The sequence below is a fragment of the Canis aureus genome, chromosome 9 (assembly GCF_053574225.1).
Source record: "Canis aureus isolate CA01 chromosome 9, VMU_Caureus_v.1.0, whole genome shotgun sequence".
Taxonomy (NCBI): Eukaryota; Metazoa; Chordata; class Mammalia; order Carnivora; family Canidae; genus Canis; species Canis aureus.
Genome location: NC_135619.1, coordinates 43,906,847 through 43,925,624, shown reverse-complemented (window position 1 = coordinate 43,925,624; position 18,778 = coordinate 43,906,847). Strand labels below are relative to the sequence as shown.

Below are 18,778 nucleotides of genomic sequence, written 5' to 3'. Positions count from 1 at the left end.
CTGAACAGTGATTCTCAAACCTGGCTGTGCATAAGAATTCCTGGAGGAGCTTTTAAAAAATACAGATGCTCTTGCCCTATCCTTAAGAGATCATGATTTAAAGGATCTAAGGGAGGGGCCCAATGAATTAGTATTTTCAAAAGCTCCCAAGGAGATTCTAGTACAACAGATAGGATTGAGAATCATTGAAGGGGCAGGGGGGCCGGGTGGTTCAGTCAGTTAAGTGTCTGCCTTTGGCTCAGTCATGATCCCAGGATCCTGTGATAGAACCCCACATAGGACTCTGCTCAGCAGGCAGTCTGCTTCTCCTTCTCCCTCTGCCTCTTCCCGCCACAGCTTATGTTTTCTTTTGCTCACTCTCTCAAATAAAATCTTTTTAAAAAGAGAGAATCACTGGGATAGAAGGGCACCAAACTCAACCCTAAGGACAAATGATTATGGGCAAAAGACAAGGAGAGAAGAATCAACTTTGTGCAGAGACATGGAGATAATAGACCTCATGGTACATCAGGGGAATTGCAAAGAAGTTTGTTGAGCTCAATGTAGTATACATGAGCAAAGAGAGATACAGTGAAAGGAGACCAGGTACATAGGCAGGAGGCAGATCATTATATGGTCTCTGAAGGACTTTATACTAAAGTCAATGGAAAGCCAGGAGAAAAGAGATTTGATCTCATTTCTCTTTGAGAAAAACACCTCTTCAGTTGCTGTGGAAGATGGGTTAGAGGGACTAGAAGTGGGGAAACCAATTAAGAGGCTGTGGTAATCTAAGCAGGAAAGAGAGCCTGAACTAAAACAGTAGCAGGTAGAAGATAGGAAAGTAGAAAGTATTCAAAGACAAAGATAACTAGGAGGCAGAATCAACAGGGCAGGTGGACATGGTGTTGTGCCCAAGATTGCGAATCCGAGAAACCACCAAGGAGCCAACACCGATGCAAGCGCATGAGGGTTTATTAGCAAGCTCGAGCTTGGGTCCAAGTACACCCAACTCAGCAGAGCAGGGACTTGGACCCCGAAGTGGGTTACAGCTGGGGTTTTTATAGGCTGGTCTAGGGGATTTTTCAGAAGGGGTGGAGGAATTTCTCAAGTTCTGTTTACATTCTGATATGGGGCTTAAGGGCATTGAGCTCTGTTCTCATTCTAATAGGGGACTTTCGGGATCCCTGGGTGGCGCAGCGGTTTAGCGCCTGCCTTTGGCCCAGGGCGTGATCCTGGAGACCCGGGATCGAATCCCACGTCGGGCTCCCAGTGCAAGGAGCCTGCTTCTCCCTCTGCCTATGTCTCTGCCTCTCTCTCTCTCACTGTGTGCCTATCATAAATAAATAAAATAAAATAATTTAAAAAAAAATAATAGGGGACTTTCTACCACAGGCGTGGGCTCTGTTGTCTTTCTGATATGGGATTCCCTGCCAAGGATATTGAGGACATTCTGCACTTTTTCCAGTAAAGTTCAGCTCTTATTCATAGGGGCCTAAGATGGCTGTACTTGTGCTAATGCTAAACTTTAGGTGGGATGGCCTAAATTTTTCTCAGTCTCCACAATGGTAAGGGAGAGAGTAAGAGAACTGTACGGCATATAATTTTCCTTATTTTGTACCTACTTTCGCTTATATGCTAGTGATAGATCTGCCTAGAATGAAACATTTCAGAGGTGGAGAGAATAGCTTCTTACGGACTTGTTAACAATATACAATGTGGTTTGAATCTAGCTATTTCAAAATCAAAACCTATCAAAATAATCAGAGACTGTTTTAAAATCCCTAAATGACTAAATTCCTGACATACTTAAGGTCAAGCATCTAACTTGCATTTCCTCCCAGTTTGGTGGGGACAGAGTCAACAGCACTAAAACAAAGGTTTAAGAGATTTTAATTAACACAAATGGCTGTGCTTAAGACTTTAAATCTGTCCAAAGCAAATGGAGTGAAATCCTTCTAATCCTTCACAGCTTCATCTGGCAGTGACCTCAGAAAAAAGAGCCTCTTTCCTATATCATCAAACTGACTTCCTTTAGCTCCTTGTTGTTCTGTGTAGGTCTTTGATTCCAGAATTCTCTACAACAAAGAGGAGGAAAAAACCACACACACAAAAACAAAAAACAGCTAAAACATCAAGTGCCTTGGCATTCACTTTGTATCCCTAAAAATACTAAATTAGAATGTATAAAAAATAAATTCCAGGGACATCTAGGTGGCTCAGTTTGTTGAGCAGCTGACTCTTGATTTTCAGATCAGGTCAAGATCCTGGGTCGTGGGATCCAGCCCCATATAGGGCTCTGCATTCAGTGAGGAGTCTGTTTGGGATTCTCTTTCTCCCTCTCCTTCTGGCCCTCCCCTCCTCCCCCTTCTCTTTATCTGAAATAAATCAATAAATCTTTAAATAAATAAATAAATTCCAAAAATCTGCACCCATTATCTATGCTAGCCTTTAAAATCATTTTGAGGGCAGCCCGGGTGGCTCAGAGGTTTAGCGCCGCCTTTGGTCCAGGGCATGATCCTGGAGACCCAGAATCGAGTCCCACATCGGCTCCCTGCATGGGGCCTGCTTCTTCCTCTGCTTGCATCTCTGCCTCTGTGTGTGTCTCCATGAATAAGTAAATAAATAAATCTTAAAAAATATATATATATATATAAAATAAAATCATTTTGAAAATGAAAGTAATTCTTACCACATGAATTCTTCGATTCATTTTTACTGGTAGCTGCTCTGCCTGTAGTTGTATTGCTCATAGTACCTAGTGGAAACAGGAAAATGAGAGCTTTCTTTGAGGAAAACAAAACAAAACAAAACAAAATCTGGTTTTATTTTGAGTTGCAAGGGTACTAATATTCATCACACATTACACACCATATCATTGCATCACTGCGGGAATGACTCTGGTATTAGCATTAATGTGGATTTCCTAACTTATTTTAGAATAACTTCAAACAGTATTTTTAATATTTGCCATTTGGAGTGCTAAACTTTTTCTGCTGAGGGTTCATGTCTCACAGGGGGAAGAAAATCATTTGAGGATTATATGCAAGCAGAAACAATTTAATTTGAGAGCCCGCAAAATATACTTTTAATACAACTTTTAAATGAAGAGATGGGATGAAAATCATATTCATAGATATATACACCCTCAGATAACTCAGATATATATTCCATAAAAATGGCCAACTATGGATAGTGGAAAACAAACAAAAAGATAAAGTAGGCATAGGGATGAAAACGAGGTGGCAGGATGACAAGCATAGACTGAGATAGAGAAGGAGAAGGGAGTCAATAAAAAGGAGAAAAAGGAAGAATTAGAGGATGCTAAATAGGCTCAGTAGTGAATCTGTACTAGGTTAGTTATTAGGCTACCCAGTTACATTTGGATTTCAATTAACATCAAAATAATTTTTAGTATAAGTATGTCCCATGAAATGTTTGGGATATACTTATATTAAAAAGCTAACTACCTGCAATTCAAATTTAACCAAGCATTCTCTTTCTATTTGCTAAATATGACAATGCTACCCTAATAATCCTGCTGAATTTCCAAAGCGTGTGACATAAAAAAGTTTGGAAGCTATTGTCACTCATTGAAATAATCATAGTAGTAATAAAGGTACAGATGGGGTACTTGGGTGGCTCAGTGGTTGAGCATGTGCCTTTGACTCTGGTCATGATCCCAGAGTCCTGGGATTGAGTCTTGTAGCAGGCTCCCTGCTGGGAGCCTGCTTCTCCCTCTGCCTGTGTCTCTGCCTCTCTCTGTGTCTCTCATGAATAAATAAATAAATAAAATATTTTTTTAATTTAAAAAAATAAAGATACAGTTTATTTTTTTCAACCTTCAAAGTTTATATTTAGGAAAGAAGAATTTTATTCTCCCTCTGGATTTCTGTGGGATTTTATAGAAAGTGAAAAAAAACTTATTTAGAAATTAATTTCATAACGTACTATTAGTTACTATAGTAACTACTACAAAGGACTACTATACTATACCATAAACCTAACTTGGACATTCAAAAGATTCAAAGTCGCCTCAAAGCTTTAAAAAGCCTGCATTTGGGAGCATTGCTGTTTATCAAGGACCCAGATTTGAGCATCCTGCCTTTCAGCATTTTAACTTAACACTACTATTTTCCTTTCGGCAGCACCTACTGGAGTATATTTCAGCCACTAGGAAGAGTCATACTAAAGTGAACTAAAGGTTAAAGCTAGGAAGAATGACTTGCTTTGAGAATGCAGGGAGTTCGAGAATAAATAAGGTCTCAAGAGTATTCATTTCCCACCTCACTGGGCTTTCATCTGAATTTATAAGTGTAGCAAAATATTCACATCCAACCTTCAGCTTCTTCTCAAAAGAGCTCAAGGAAATGCCAAGAGTATGAGTTTGGTGGGGGGGAGGGGAGGAGAGCAAAGAAGTCTATCAGAATCAAATGTCTTATCGTCATTCATATTATTACTGAAGATAAACTTCTTAAACTACCTGAAGGCATGATGAGAATTCACCTGAATTTGAAGATTACTTCTTGCCTGTGCTCTCTAAGATAGGTGGCTGCCAAAGGCCACAAACTGTTCTCTTAACTCTACAGAAGCCAGGGAACGGCTGTTACACAGCCTGGGTCAAATTGTAATTTTACACTGGTGGGAAAGTAAATCCCTTCAAATGTGACCCGTTCCCAGAAGGCACTCACTTGGTGTAAAATGTTTTTCCCTTCTATAAGACTAAGTGAAGCGTATGCCAGATTAGACTGAATAGTGGTGATGCTGTAATCAGACCCTCAAGAAAATTTGAAAGTAGGGATTGATTAAAGTGTAACAAACTAATATTAACTTGGGATTGTATTTTGCCAACCAAATAGTTCACACCACTGCAACACAGCCAACCAGCACACAGGATAGTTGATGTGGGAGAAGGGATTCTTGGCCAAGAGCAGTGGGAGAAACATTTCCTCTACTTGGAAACATCTGGAACAAAAGAACCTGTACCCGGATTTGCTGGGAGGTTTGTCCAAAACTATATTTCATCCTTTAAGACAGGTTTGTGAAACCAAATTCATTTGAAATGAGAGGAAAATGAGCCATCTGTAGGAATATTTATTTACCATTTAAACTTCAAAAAATCACCGCCTTGTATAATTGCCCAACTCATTTTATAATTTAGTGTCCCAATTACCCGATTTCTCTGTGGTTGAAAGAAACAGTATTATATAGAGATTGTGGAGGAAGTGGACAGCGGATGTTTTTAGAATGGAGGGAACTACAGTTCAGGGAGTAGTATAGCAGGTAAGGATTGTACAGTAAAATTCTGAATTTAGTAAGGTCTAACCAAGGCTGCCAGTTTTACACCTCAGTGCAACAGAGCATGGCAGAAAACAGCAATTTTTTTTTTTTCATTTGATATATATATGTAGCACATTTTGTCCTAAGAGTAGTAGAAGACCAATCTGTCCCACAGTATTTCAGGGTTCCTGAATCACCATTTGTGGACTAGAAGCCTGGATGTGATTGGTGCCACCTACTGGAGTAAATGCAGAATTACAAACTGTCAACCTATTTTGAACTGTTTTACTACAGAACAAATTACCCTCAGGGAGTATGTTCTCTTCATTGGGAGGATTATACATTAAACGGTGATAAGTGCGGATTTAAATCATAGCCTTTAGAGATGGAAGAGGGTTGAGATATCCCATACCTTAACACTGCCACTTTCTGCACATTCTAGGAGATGAGCTTTGGATACAGAAACCAGAAGCTTGGCTTCTCTAAACGAGTTTCTTGTTCAATCACACCTACCCCATAGAGTCATCGTGAGCATTACACAAAACCACATGCTTTCAACATGCTCTATAATATGTTTTGATTATTTTAGACAAAGAAAAAAACTGAAACTCAATGACTTGCCCAGGTTATTTAACTGTTTAGCTTCAGAATAAGGCCTGCAACTCATATATCTGATTCTAAATCCAGTGCTTTTTCCATTAAAATACTGTTTCTAAAAATTTGATGTCAAGATGACTTTTGAGTGGCAACTGAGATATATTTAGGAGGTGCTAGAACATATCATTAAATATTATGTAAATCACAGTGAGAAAATTACTCCCTTTTCAATTCTTCAAACTTGAGGCCTCAAGGAGAAAGTTTCAGTTTGTTTGCCGGTTTTCTTTAAAACTCTACATCTTGCTAATCTCACTTCCTAATAAAGATAAAACAGACCTCAGGCTTTAGCATCTGGTTAGAACACTAAAATTTGGTTTTCAGTATGCTTATCAAGTTTACTTTCGATTATGGAAATAATCTCTCTAGATGACCATCAGCTAATTGTAAACAAAGTAATACAAGGATTTGTTCTCATACCCTCATCTCCTCCATCTTTTTAATTTACACCTTGATGGCTTATTATTGCTTCTGACTATATTCTAGGTTCTTATTTGAGAAGAAAATCTTAAGCTTTCTGCTGTTCAATTCCTAGTAAAACAAAGTCAAGGGCACCCAGCTGGCTCAGTTCATACAGCATGTGACTCTTGATCTTGGGGTCATGAGTTTGAGCCCCACATTGAGTGTGGAGATTCATTGAAAATGAAATATTGTTTTTAAAAAAGAAAAAATATAAGTGGAACACTGACTAAAGGATGGGTAGTCGATCCAGCCTTCCAGATTTTGTAAATTATAAATATGGGTCAAGTCAGAATGCCAGTGCTATGTACCTGGACCAAATCATCTTGAATTGACCATTGCTTTTTAAAAAATTTCAAGTTAATATTTTTTATTAGATTCTGCCAACAAAAAGATAAGGAACAGCCTAGGAAATTTAGATTCTGAATTCATTTTAGAAATATCATTGAGGGGACACCTGGGTGGCTTGTAGTTCAGCGTCTGCCTTTGGCTCAGGGCATGATCCTGGGGTCCTGGGATGGAGTCCCACATCAGGCTCCCCTCAGGAAGGAGCTTCTCCTTTGCCTCCTTCTGCTTATCTCTGCCTCTCTCTGTGTCTCTCATGAATAAATAAATAAAATATTTTAAAAATATATTATCGAGGATATTACCTACTATAACACATTCAGTGTCCTGTCTCCATGGAGGAGAAATTTCTCTGTTTTTAGTACTAGTAAAAGCAATATTTCTTGAGCAAATGGTTTATTATTATTTTGTGAACACCATAAATCTGTTTCTTTTTCTGAGAAATCCAGAACCAAGTTTGAAGCCAACTTCTACCAACTATTATATAGCACTTTCATTATACATTTTCATGTGTTTACCTGGTTTTAACTTATTTCCCCTTTGGCTTGATTTACTCATCTATTTATTTAATCTTATGTGCTGTGTGTGATTTTATCAGCTGTTCAAGCCTTCTGTGGAATAAGATTGAGAAGAACTCAGAGATATAGAGGGGCACCTGGGTGACTCAGTTGGTTAAGCATCTACCTTCAGCTCAGGTCCAGATCCCAGGGGTCCTGGGATGGAGCCCTGAGTCAGGCTCCCTACTCAGTGGGGAGCCTGCTTATCCCACTCCCCCTCCCACCTACTCATGCTCTCTCTTGCTGGAGCTCTCTCTCTCTCTCAAATAAATAAACTTTTAAAAATCTAAAAAAAAAAAAAAACGGCAATGAGGGATACACATATTGACTCTGATATTGATAAAACATTGTCATCGCCTAACCATGATTTTTCACTGCATGTGCTTTCTTTAAAATACAGAGTTCAGATTCATAGATCTCTGAAAATTTAAGAACTCTTTGTCCTGCTCCTTAAAAGCCATCCCTTTATTTCTTTTTTTGTGGTAAACTATACAATTTCCTTTAATGATGCCATAAATTCTTTGTGGGGGAAACGTTGAAAATCTCGGAGGAATATCTGGATTGGTGAAACTCACAACCACTGTCAGATGACTATCTCATTGGGCTTCTGTTCTGAAATAGCAGAGCTATTCCAATAAGATTCATGAGACCAAACTACAATAATTCCTAGGAAAGGGGTGCAAGTGGGGAGGAAACTAATATTTTATCAGGCACCAATTTTATACGAAGTACTTATACTAAGTACATAATATGTGACTTAGTCTTTACAAAAGAAAATTTCATTTCCTCTGGAGGAATTCTTACTTTCCAAGAGCTTCTGAGTAATAATAACAATAGTGATAAAATTTATTATATCACTACTAACATTTAATTTACTGTGTGACAGGCATTGTGTTGATCACTATATAAGTAATGGAATTTTCACTGTAAAATAAAATAAAACCTCAAAGTATGTACCTATGATACTCCACCTACCTCGGGACCCAGGAAGATGAAAATATGCTTGCTTTGGTTCCAAATTCTGCTGTAAGTATAGTGATAATTTCAGGTCATTGGCCTTCTGGTAGTTCTTCAAGGCTTCAATTCTCAGCTCAATCACTTTGCCATTAAAGTCATTCTACAATAGAACATTTTCGAAACTACTCATATAGTACTGCCTTCTCGAAAGCACCTGTTACCTGAATCCTTTTTGCTTAGAAGTTTAAAACTATCCCATCATATTCAGTCTTTAAAGTTGGGCAGAGGGGATCCCTGCGTGGCTCAGTGGTTTAGTGCCTGCCTTCACCCCAGGGCATGATCCTGGAGTCCTGGGATCAAATCCCACATCGGGCTCCCTGCATGGAGCCTGCTTCTTCCTCTGCCTGTGTCTCTGCCTCTCTCTCTCTCTCTCTCTGTGTCTCATGAATAAATAAATAAAATCTTTAAAAAAAATAAAGTTGGGCAGAAAGTATTTGTGATTTTCCCCCCATTTCAAATAGAACAAAATCAAGATTATAGGGAAAAAATGTATTTAAGTTATTCAAGGTGAAGTTAGTTATAGGTCTCTGCAGCTATCTCCTCATGAAACACTTATTTTAGCATGATAATTGGTAATTCAAAAGTGGGAATTGGGATGAATATGAATATGATGAAAATAAAAGACTTTATATTATGTGAATGAAATTGTATGCCATGTCCAGCCTTGGAAGATCTTAGTACCTGAAGGATGTTGGCTTGTTCCTGGTACCTGACCCATTCCATTTTCCTCTGTTGCTTTTCCTGGTGGAAGAAAGAGCCTCTGGGTGACAAAGTAAATTGAGATCAGAAATCAGTGTTCTCAATATACTTCAAAGACTTCATAGCAAAAGTACAGTGTCATAGATTCACTCATAAACTGGTTTCAACTGTTAAGTCCTTTCAGTAGGGCCTCACCTGTATAATCCGTGCTCCAAAACCTAAAAGCTAAATGAATAGAATCATTTTTATGAATAAGTTTGCTGTAGGAAGATTAGATATAAGCATAATGCTTCTAAATAAATGTTCAAAAACAAATTAGCTATTATTTTGACATCACATAGTCATTATGGAGTTGTCATTGTTGATTTCGTTTCTCCTACTTTGCCCTCGCTAACATGATTTCCCAGAAACTTTCAGTGTCACTCTGATTCAAATATAATATCCCAAGGGAACTAGATCTCCTATAAAATTTCTATCAGTTCAGAAGCACACAGTAATTTAGACAGGCTACTGCTACATTAAAAATTTTAATCTATCAGCTCTAAAAGCTGCTACCATTCAGAAAGGTCACCCTACCTTTCTTTTCTCCTTCAGTTTCTCTGCACATATCTCCAGTTCGTTTTTGGTCTTCTTAAGTAATGAGGGGGTTTTGAGAACCTAGAATAAAAGCAGAGAGCTAAAGGAATAGAATATCCCAGGAAAGAAGTATAATATCTCAGCAGACAATAAATCCAACGTAACCTAAATGCCCAAATTCTAACTATCTGGCCAAATTAGCCCTGATTGTCAATCGGCTGTTTCCAGCAGTGTGGCCTCAACAACCGATGAAATTCCAAGTACTATGTAGTCCACTTGCCTTCCCATCCTGCAAGTCTGCTTTGTTTTTTATCTGTGGTGCTTTTTGTTGATCACCAAGGTCTTCTGTATCGAATGTCTGTAAGAAACATTTTGGCAAAGCTTTAAATTAGTGGGAATTAATGAGGGAAGTGGAAAACCAATATAAGTCAAGGCTTTTGGTTTCTGCCAGTCAGCAATCTGTCAGGGTTTGACATGAAAAGTATACTACCAAATGGGGTTCAGAATGGAACAAGCCCTTCCATTTGGTCTCTTGAGTGTACCTTATAATAATAAAATCTATTAACTCTACCCTTATTAACTCTGCCATCACTACTGTAAGCTACTTACACATTACTTATTTACAATACTACGTTATAAACTTTCTCATTTAATCCTCACAGGACTATTTTTATTTCCACTTTATAAATGAAAAAAAAAAAAGATTTGGAGAGGCTAAGTCATTTATTTAGGGTCCTACAGCTAGAAGAGTACAGAGCTGGAATTTGAACCAGGTCTTGTGGACTCTGAAACCAATGTTCTTAACCACTGGGCATACAGTCCTCTCTCCATTTCTCACTGTCTAAAATTATGAGTAGGGAAAGCCAATCACAAGCTAAGGTATGTGGACATGTTTTATAAAAAATCTTTTGGGAGCTTTGGAGAAGCTAGATTTTGATAGAGGAATTGTGCTGGCACATTTCCTATTAAAGGACTCAAAAATCAAGAACTAAAATTGACAATTCATAGAACTGATTTGTAGCTGCCTCTGAGAAGTAAGAGCAGATCTCAGGTCAAGAGCAGGGCTTGATGGTATCCTGATTATTTGTGGGAAGGTCAGATGAAAAAAACAGAGATCACACCATATACTGTTTATATCGCAAGGCACAATCTGTTCTTCTATGAAAGAGCACATGGATCTCAAGGACTTAGTCCACAAAGGAACTTCCATCTCCCTACCTAGTTTCCCAGCAAAAGGTCCTACTCTTATATTTTAAACAATGCAGTGATTGTTGCAAAATCATAGGAGAATTAGAATTCATACATTCATTCATTCAACTTAACATTTATTGTCTACTATGTTCCAAGCATTGTGCTACATGTTAGAGAGTCAGAGATGAATAAAGCAGTCAAGAAACTGGAGGAGCTTGTATTCCAAAGGAGGTCAGGGAGACAAGAAACAAGTATAATAATAATAAAAAAGTGAAAATAATAAGCTTAATTATAAAGAGTGCTATAGAGGACATGAACAGAATTATATAATAGAAAGTAGGGGATGAGTGTCCTATTTTAGGTGGGTTAAACAAGGAGGGCCATTTAAGCAGAGACCTGAAGAATAAGAATGAGTTAACCAAAAGAAAATAGTATTAAAGGCCAGGGATAAAGCAAGAGCAAAAACCTTGAGATAAGAAAGGTCTGGCATGTCTGAGAATGCACAAGGAGGCCAGTGTGGTGGTTGCATAGAAAGTAAGGAGAGAACTTCCTTGAGAGGAGGGAGGTAGGCAACAGCCATATTTTGTCACAATAAGGAGCAGCTACAAATGATTTCCATAAGGAAAGTGACATGATTTGATTGATTTCAAAAATATCACTTTGGTTGCTGTGCAAAGATTGGAATGAGGCATGGGTGAAAGCAGGGACATGACAAAATGAGAACAGGGACCAGAAGAAAGGGAAGTTCTTTGAATTAGGGTCTGTAAGACAATACTATCAAGAGATCCTTAGAAGCACACCTTGTTCCATAGCATCTCCATTTCCTTCCAAAGCATCTTGTTTTTCCTTTCCTGTTGGGGGGGGGGGGGACCAAATAGACACATGTTTGTCCAGTTATTAAAGAGAAGTTGGAAGAAATTATTAAATAATGAGGGGAAAGGGATGGGGATGTTGATATATAGCAAACTATACAGGATGGCAATAAATAGGTCTAGCCCAAAATCTAGGAACATGTGAGACGAGTTTGATGATGATGATAATACAAAAATAATAATAATTTTGAATAATAATTATAATTAAGGTTATTATAGTATCATATCAATAGAAATGAGTCCCTCACACAACACTTAAGATGTTCTGATCATACAGCAATTACTTTGGGGCTTAGACCACTAATTGCTAATTTTTAAGATCCTTTACCTTGTTGGTTTTTAAAAATCTTGAGTCTCCCAAAACAAACTATTTCTCTTATTTTACTTTGGTATTTTCTATTCTTTATGAAATGTGAAGCACTAATATGCTTGTATTTCTAATCTCTGGATGAAAAGGTTTTTTTAAAGATTTTATTTATTTATTCATAGAGACAGAGAGAGAGAGAGGCAGAGACACAGGCAGAGGGAGAAGCAGGCATCTTCTGCCTGACGTGGGATTCGATCCAGGGTCTCCGATCACGCCCTGGGCTGCAGGCGGCGCTAAACCGCTGCGCCACGGGGGCTGCCCTAGATGAAGTTTTTAAAAGTCAAAGAAACAGATTTTTTGCTAGCTAGTCCTGAGTCTGCCCAACATTTCATCTGACTCCTTTCTAGATCAAGGAGAATAAGTATTGGAGCCTCAGATGCTAGAGATGAGTTCTCCATCTTCCCTTCCACATCTGATGATAGCAATTGAATTAAGCCTCCTTCAGGAGGCCTTTCCCTTGGAGTGCCCACCAACCTCTTACCAGATTCTGCTTCATCTCCTCTGCTTCCTTAATGAGCTCCACCACTGAGGATTCTTCACTCCCCTTCCCTGCCATGATCTGCCTCATGATCTGCAGGCTAGAAGGAAGAGAAATACATCACAAAACATAGTATTTCCAAAAATAAAAATAAATAAAAAAACATAGTATTTCCTAAAGAGTAATATTAATATTCTCAAGCAGTCAGAAAATACTCGACCATGGGAATGAATTGGGTGCTGAAATCACAGGAGTTATGGAATTCCTTCTGGACATAGAAGGTCTCTTTAGGATGAGTTCATCCCCAATCAACATTTGCCATAACTATGTGCTTTATAATGAATTCTGTGTTTAATAATGTTCAAAACTTAGGTGTCCAGCAGCCAGTGAGGGTCTTCTTCATCTATTCAGAAAAATGTTTGGTGTATGGCTTTTGAATTGGAAAGGATGATTTTGCCCTTGTAAAGGAGGAGGTCAAAGAATCTGTTGTCTTCAGCATAAATCCCAGAATTGTGCTCTACCCCATCTCTGTTTGTATTGTTTCTCCATATAAAAGATATTTGAGTTAGTTGGAAAAAGCACTTATGTCCTTATGGTAGCTCCTAACATACAATCCAAGCCATCAAGAAGTTACTTTTTTTTTTTTTAAATTTTTATTTATTTATGATAGTCACAGAGAGAGAGAGAGAGGCAGAGACATAGGCAGAGGGAGAAGCAGGCTCCAAGCACCGGGAGCCTGACGTAGGATTCCATCCCGGGTCTCCAGGATCGCACCCTGGGCCAAAGGCAGGCGCCAAACCGCTGCACCACCCAGGGATCTCCATCAAGAAGTTTCTAACAAAATCTGAATCAATACCAAGTAAGTCAAAGACTATTCTTTAAAGACATTAATTTATGTTTCTGTTTATTATATGTTTTCCTCCTTCATTATAAGCAGAGAAGCAAAGCTTTGTGTTCTCTTGTCCCAAGAGATGTTTGTTTTCGCATTGTAAGCAGCTGGTGCTTGACCACAACTTTCTGCCTAACTTTTGTTCTCCAAAAGTCTGGGCTTCCTGAGATACTTTACAGTAAGTATAGAGAATGGAGGTAGAACCATTAAGGTGAGATTCTTTCAGACTAGAAAGGAAACAGAGTTGGTGGGTCCTAAGAACAATGAATGCCCTCATTAGAGTGGAGACTTTATTTGCCTAATGTATTTAGAGAGGCCAGACCCTAATCCAGAAGACTCCTAGGCCCAGAAGATTTTTCACTATTTCACTGCTTGGCATGGGAAGAACAGAGTCATCTATTTTAAAGTGATTCTACAGACATGAATAAGGAGCTATCAGTGTAATCATGCTAGACTGAAATACTAAGGCTCTTCTCTGTTTCTTGGGTGAGCATTCTAGGGTCAAAGAGTAATAACTACAGCCTCTTGAGATGAGGGCTGAGTCATATTTAATTTTACTAAAAAAAATTAAGGATTACTTGCCACTTTTTTGTGGTTACAAATTCTTTACTATAGCTAAATGTCTAAATCTTTTTAAAAATGTAAATGATCATTGTTAATCCTCTGGATTGAAGTTTTCCAGGCTTTTCTCCTTTAGGAAACCCTAAGTAGAGAACCCTTACCTTCTTTGTTTTTCCTCCAAGTTAGACATCAACTTCTGGAATAAGAGATTGTTCTTATCTTCAAGAGGTTTTAGCATCTCTAGAAGTTCCTGCTTCCTTAGCTTTAAGTCCTCATTCAATTCCTTCAAGTAGTTGTCATCTATTTTGGAACATCTGTGAGAAGAATAATATCTGCCTCTAGCCTAGGTTAATACTAGATTCCCTCCTTTTCCCTCTGGATATACCACTTGGCATCTTCTGTTCATGACTCACCTTGTTTTTGAGGGCAAGTAAGATCCTGAAGAGTTTGAACCACTTGCCATCTTGAAGGGAAATTTCTACTCTAAGGATAGAGAGGTCTTCTTGGAAATATGTGCCTTCTTGGTCCATTCAGTTAAGTCGTCATTTTTGTGCTGCTGTTCTTGAAATTCCTGTTGCATTGGACTGAATTTTAGTTACAGCTTGAGTCACAATGGCCCTAAGATCACAGAATCAACAGGTCTTTGTAAGTAACTCCAACATCAATGACAGCTTATTGAATGAAAATACTATTAGATATATCTGATCAATCTTGCCTTAACTTTAACCAATGCCCAATATTTTATTCTGAAGTCCTTTATTGAATGGGATAGAATCAGAACACATCTATATTATAGAATTCCTAAAAAATGGTGGCCAGTCAAAATTAGCTCATGAACACTATCTTCCATGGCAATTAACCTGCATGATGTGTCTATTACATGGAGGAAACAGTGCCAGATTCTGTGAGCAAGGAAAAGATAAATACAAAACATCTACCCTCCAAGTGTCTTAGGAGGAGAGAAAACCCCTAAGAGACACTTGAAAAATAGAGGCCAAACTGGCAACTGTAAGGTATGGGTATAATATTGAGTAATATATGAGCCAGTTGTCATTATTTTCCTATCTTTAAGACTTGATATATTTCAGTGGCAAGGAAGAATAATATTGGACACATAGCAAGAGAACATAATTTCTGAAAAATCCATATTGTCAAGTATGTCCTTACATAACTAGGCTTTTTCTTGAGAGGCTATAATTCTATTCTTACCTCCAGATTCCGATTCTGCCCCCATTTTTCTCTCCTTGCTAGAACCATTTCTCCTAGACCCTAAGATCTTCTGTCTTCATCTGTGTAACTTAGTGAGCAGAAAATAACCCAAAGAGTTACACATTTGTTTCTTCATGCCCTTTAAAAACACTTTTAGGGCACTATTTTTAAGGATGCTCTCAAGTGTGAATTAAGTCATGTCAATTTTATGTATTTCAAGTATTAGCTGAACATTTCTGTGCATCTTCTAAAGACATCCTCAAAGTAACTTAACCTCTTTGTGTTTTGGGATACCTTAAAGGCAGACTTTTGTAATGGAAATAACACAAGATTTAGTTTGTCAGATCTTGATTTGAATCTTGGCTTCAATGTGAGAAGTGAGCTATGAGCAAATAACCAAATTCTCTAAGCCTCTGGTCCCACTTTTGTAAGAATGAGAATGGTAAAAAGGTTTGAATGAGAATTAAATGTAATATTATGTGAAGATCCTGGCTCATGTCAAGTGTTCACTTTTTAGTGTGGTTTTGGTTGGTTTGGTTTGGGGGATTGTATAATGCCCTAAGTAATACAAAATGCAAAAAAGCTGATTTGTATGAGGCTGATGAAGCTTAAACTTCTGAGCCTTTACGGACCTCTCTCAAAGCCCCATACCTCATTTTATATCCATAACTTTCTATTCTTATTTAGAAAAGGAGAACTCCCCAAATTATATACACTTCAGGGCCCCAAAAAACCTGGATTTGCCCCTAGTTAGGTCTGCTACATATCTAAACTTCTGTTTAGGCAATCTCCACAAATACTTTTTCTACAGCAAATATGTGTCACTTGTAAGTTATATATGATAGCTACTGTAATATAACATTAAATTAGAACAGCCATATCAGGTGGAGCAAAGTATAATTCACACCGGTTGTCTTAGGAGTTCCCATGAAAAGTTTGGGTTCAACGAGGGTGAACAAACTCCACACAGTTAAAAGAAGGAACTAAGTGGACTAATTATTATTAGTTTTTTAGACTGTAGATATAGGTAGTAGCAAATAGTAGAGAACAAAAATGGCATTGATACTAAAGCACAGCCTCTTTAAATTTTGTCTTGACATTTGGTTGGCAGAATAATGTTAGAATTTTAAAACACTTAATGGGCATGCAGCATCCCAACTCACCTTCCTTTGTGTCCTTGCTTGCAAATGATTCTTTGGGGAAGAACATTTGCTATTCTGATGTGCTCTTTTCTATAGCCAATCAGCACCTTTTATTCCCTAACATTCCAATGCCTGTTTCTTCAACTTGGAATATGACTTCCAAGAAGAATATGTGTCTTGTAATAATATATACAGGCTTTATAATAAAGAGCTTAAAATTAAAAACTAGTATTGCATGGGGATAATTGATAGACTACATTATTTCCGGGACAGAGGTAGAGAGTGTGAAGATATAGATGACCATTAGAAGTGGAAAGGAGGAAAACTGAACACTGATTTTTTTCTGCAATAGCAAGTTAGGTCATCTGTTGATTGAGAAAGGATAGTAGGAAACTTGGGAAGAGCAATGACTTGAGGATTAGAATAGCACCTGAGCCATGGAAAAGGAAGCCAACAAGGCAAGAGTGAAAGATTGCCAAGTAGTGCTAAAGGTCAAGGTGAGTTTGGGAGTTGCAGATTTGTCATGGCATGAATCAGCAGTTATACAATTTCTCCAGCAGTACTTGGCAAGCTAGAAGCAATAGTAGGGAGAACAGATGGTTGTTTGACTCTGAGCTGCGACTTGGCAGAATGGACTAGCAGAAGTTCAAGGAGTAAGGGGGCTGAGCATGCTGGTAAGAGTATCCATCAAGGAGAGGGTGGATCATGGTGTTCGGGCTATGCAGGGAGGGAAATGAAGTGTAGGTGGTTAGGAGGGGAAACCAGGAAAGGACTGAGTTTAAGGAGTCTAAGATAGAACAGGAGACTATGGTCAGTGAACATACTTCTTATGAAATAACTTGTGGAAATTCACCAATGTCTAGATAAATTGTAGTAGCAAATTGTATTTTTTTCCTGCAGTAAACATTGTTTCTTTGTCATTGTATAATATCCACTGAAATTCGCATGGTACCCCAAAATAGGCCTTATAACAAGCTATTCACGATGACCTCATCCAACATTATAACATTTGATTTTAGTATCTGTTAAGAAAAGGCGAGATTGCTCTATAATTAGAAAACTCAGAGCAAAAACATTTTAGTGTTAGTTTTACCAGTAAAAAATCAGATTAGCTTAATTAAGCCAGGTCTCCTAGAGTAGAGGCAATTATTTTCATATTAACGGGAAAAAAGTGAGAGAGAGAAAAAAGATTTCCGATTTCCCCTCCCTCAGTTTTGGTTGTGGCAACAAAATTAGAGAATTCCTCAGGGAGGAAACATGAGGACCTTCTGGTCCTTTCTGACCCAGAGCCACCTCAACTCTTGAAGACGTTATAAGAATTCCATGAACTAAAGTAAGTGAAGTAAAGTGGCGAGAAGTGTTGGCAAAATCATAAGCAAAACCTGTAGGGTCTTAAAGATCACCCACATCTCCCTGGGAGGGCTGTTAGGACCTCTTTGTTGTCTGCTTTATCTCCCTATAGCTGACCTAAGCTAGGCTGCATCTACATTTGGAGTGAATCCAAGTAGTTAGGAAGATTGAGGTACATTTCAGGACTCTTGAATTCCCTATGTTACTCTCAAAATCTTCTTGAAAGTGATGCATTCTCTCAGTGTATTCAGATACTTAATACAATAATCTTCAAACTGAGGTACGTGAACTTTCACAAAAGCATTTCAAGAAATGAGGAAACGAGGGTGGTTTCCAGTGGGTTTTTTGCTGGATCCTCAATTTCCACAAGTACTCTTAACTAAAATGGATCTGCTTGCAGATGCCCCTTGGCCACTTTCCCCATCTCCTTTTTCTTAATTACATTTTCTACTCTTGTTAAAATGGAATTAGCTTTCAACCATCTGAAATCTTACTTGGGCAACTTGTTTATCTTACTTCAGTGATTTGCTTTGGGGATGTGTTTTAAAAACCTCTAAGGCAGGGGGATCCCTGGGTGGCTCAGCGGTTTAGCGCCTGCCTTCAGCCTAGGGCATGATCCTAGGGTCCTGAGGTCAAGTCCCACATTGGGCTCCTGCATGGGGCGTGCTTCTCCCTCTGCCTGTGTTTCTGCCTCTCCCTCTCTCTCTTCCCTCTCTCTCTCTCTCATGAATAAATAAAATCTTTAAAAAAAAAAACCCTCAAGGGCATTAAACTCACCATGATTCAAAATGTTGGTGTTGGGGTTAAATAGAGGAAATGATTATTAATGACTGGTTTACAAATTATTGTACAGGTCAGGTGGTTTCCCATTCTTTGCTTTCAACAAAATTGAAGGACGACCTAATCAAATTGTCAGCTTAAATTAATTACAAATGAGATTTGATGATAAATTACTATATGGGTTTGGCTTATAATTCAGGAAGATAAAAATAATAATAATAATTCAGGAAGAATTCAAAGATTTCAGTGACGCTGCTCTAAGAGAACACCTTCCAGTCCTAACTACTTTTTTGTGTAAACAAATTTTTTCAGTGAGTATCATATGTAAAGCAAATAATATAAATAAAATTGATGCTGAAGCCTATATTATTCTACT

The 18,778-nt window shown here is 38.1% G+C and overlaps 2 protein-coding genes across 11 annotated transcripts in view; one reads left to right on the top strand and one right to left on the bottom strand.

Annotated features, from left to right (window-relative positions):
* Positions 1–1,853: 1,853 nt before the first annotated feature.
* On the bottom strand, positions 1,854–16,387 carry CCDC196 (coiled-coil domain containing 196). 9 transcript variants are annotated; one of them, XM_077909661.1, is made up of 11 exons: positions 16,294–16,387; positions 14,335–14,539; positions 14,083–14,253; positions 12,475–12,571; positions 11,555–11,605; positions 9,844–9,921; positions 9,564–9,644; positions 8,970–9,029; positions 8,247–8,388; positions 2,669–2,734; positions 1,854–2,054 (listed from the first exon to the last, which is right to left on the bottom strand). In XM_077909661.1, the coding sequence occupies exons 2-11, from the start codon at positions 14,382–14,384 to the stop codon at positions 2,011–2,013; spliced, it is 840 nt and encodes a 279-aa protein (XP_077765787.1). In that variant the 5' UTR covers positions 14,385–14,539; positions 16,294–16,387; the 3' UTR covers positions 1,854–2,010. The 9 variants fall into 9 exon arrangements, with proteins under 9 accessions (XP_077765787.1, XP_077765792.1, XP_077765793.1 ...); XM_077909666.1 differs by having other exon boundaries at positions 8,247–8,295; XM_077909667.1 differs by having other exon boundaries at positions 8,247–8,292.
* A 147-nt stretch (positions 16,388–16,534) lies between these two features.
* The window catches only part of LOC144320748 (uncharacterized), a 315,500-nt gene continuing 313,256 nt past the window's right edge, over positions 16,535–18,778 (top strand). Inside the window, exon 1 of one of the 2 annotated variants that reach the window (XR_013386376.1) lies at positions 16,535–16,769. The gene's annotated coding sequence lies outside the window, so the exon portion shown is untranslated. Of the gene's footprint in view, positions 16,770–16,836; positions 16,947–18,778 lie in introns of those variants that run through there. The other variant, XR_013386372.1, reaches the window with a different exon arrangement.

Bases quoted from the DNA above. Each gene is read 5' to 3' on its own strand.
- CCDC196 (XM_077909669.1), bottom strand. From the start codon at position 14,384: ATGGCAAGTGGTTCAAACTCTTCAGGATCTTACTTGCCCTCAAAAACA. The intron at 14,236-14,334 runs GTGAGTCATGAA...TTCTTCTCACAG, and splicing joins TACTTGCCCTCAAAAACAAG to ATGTTCCAAAATAGATGACA. The intron at 2,735-8,246 runs GTAGGTGGAGTA...TGTTTCCACTAG, and splicing joins TCATCTTCCTGGGTCCCGAG to GTACTATGAGCAATACAACT.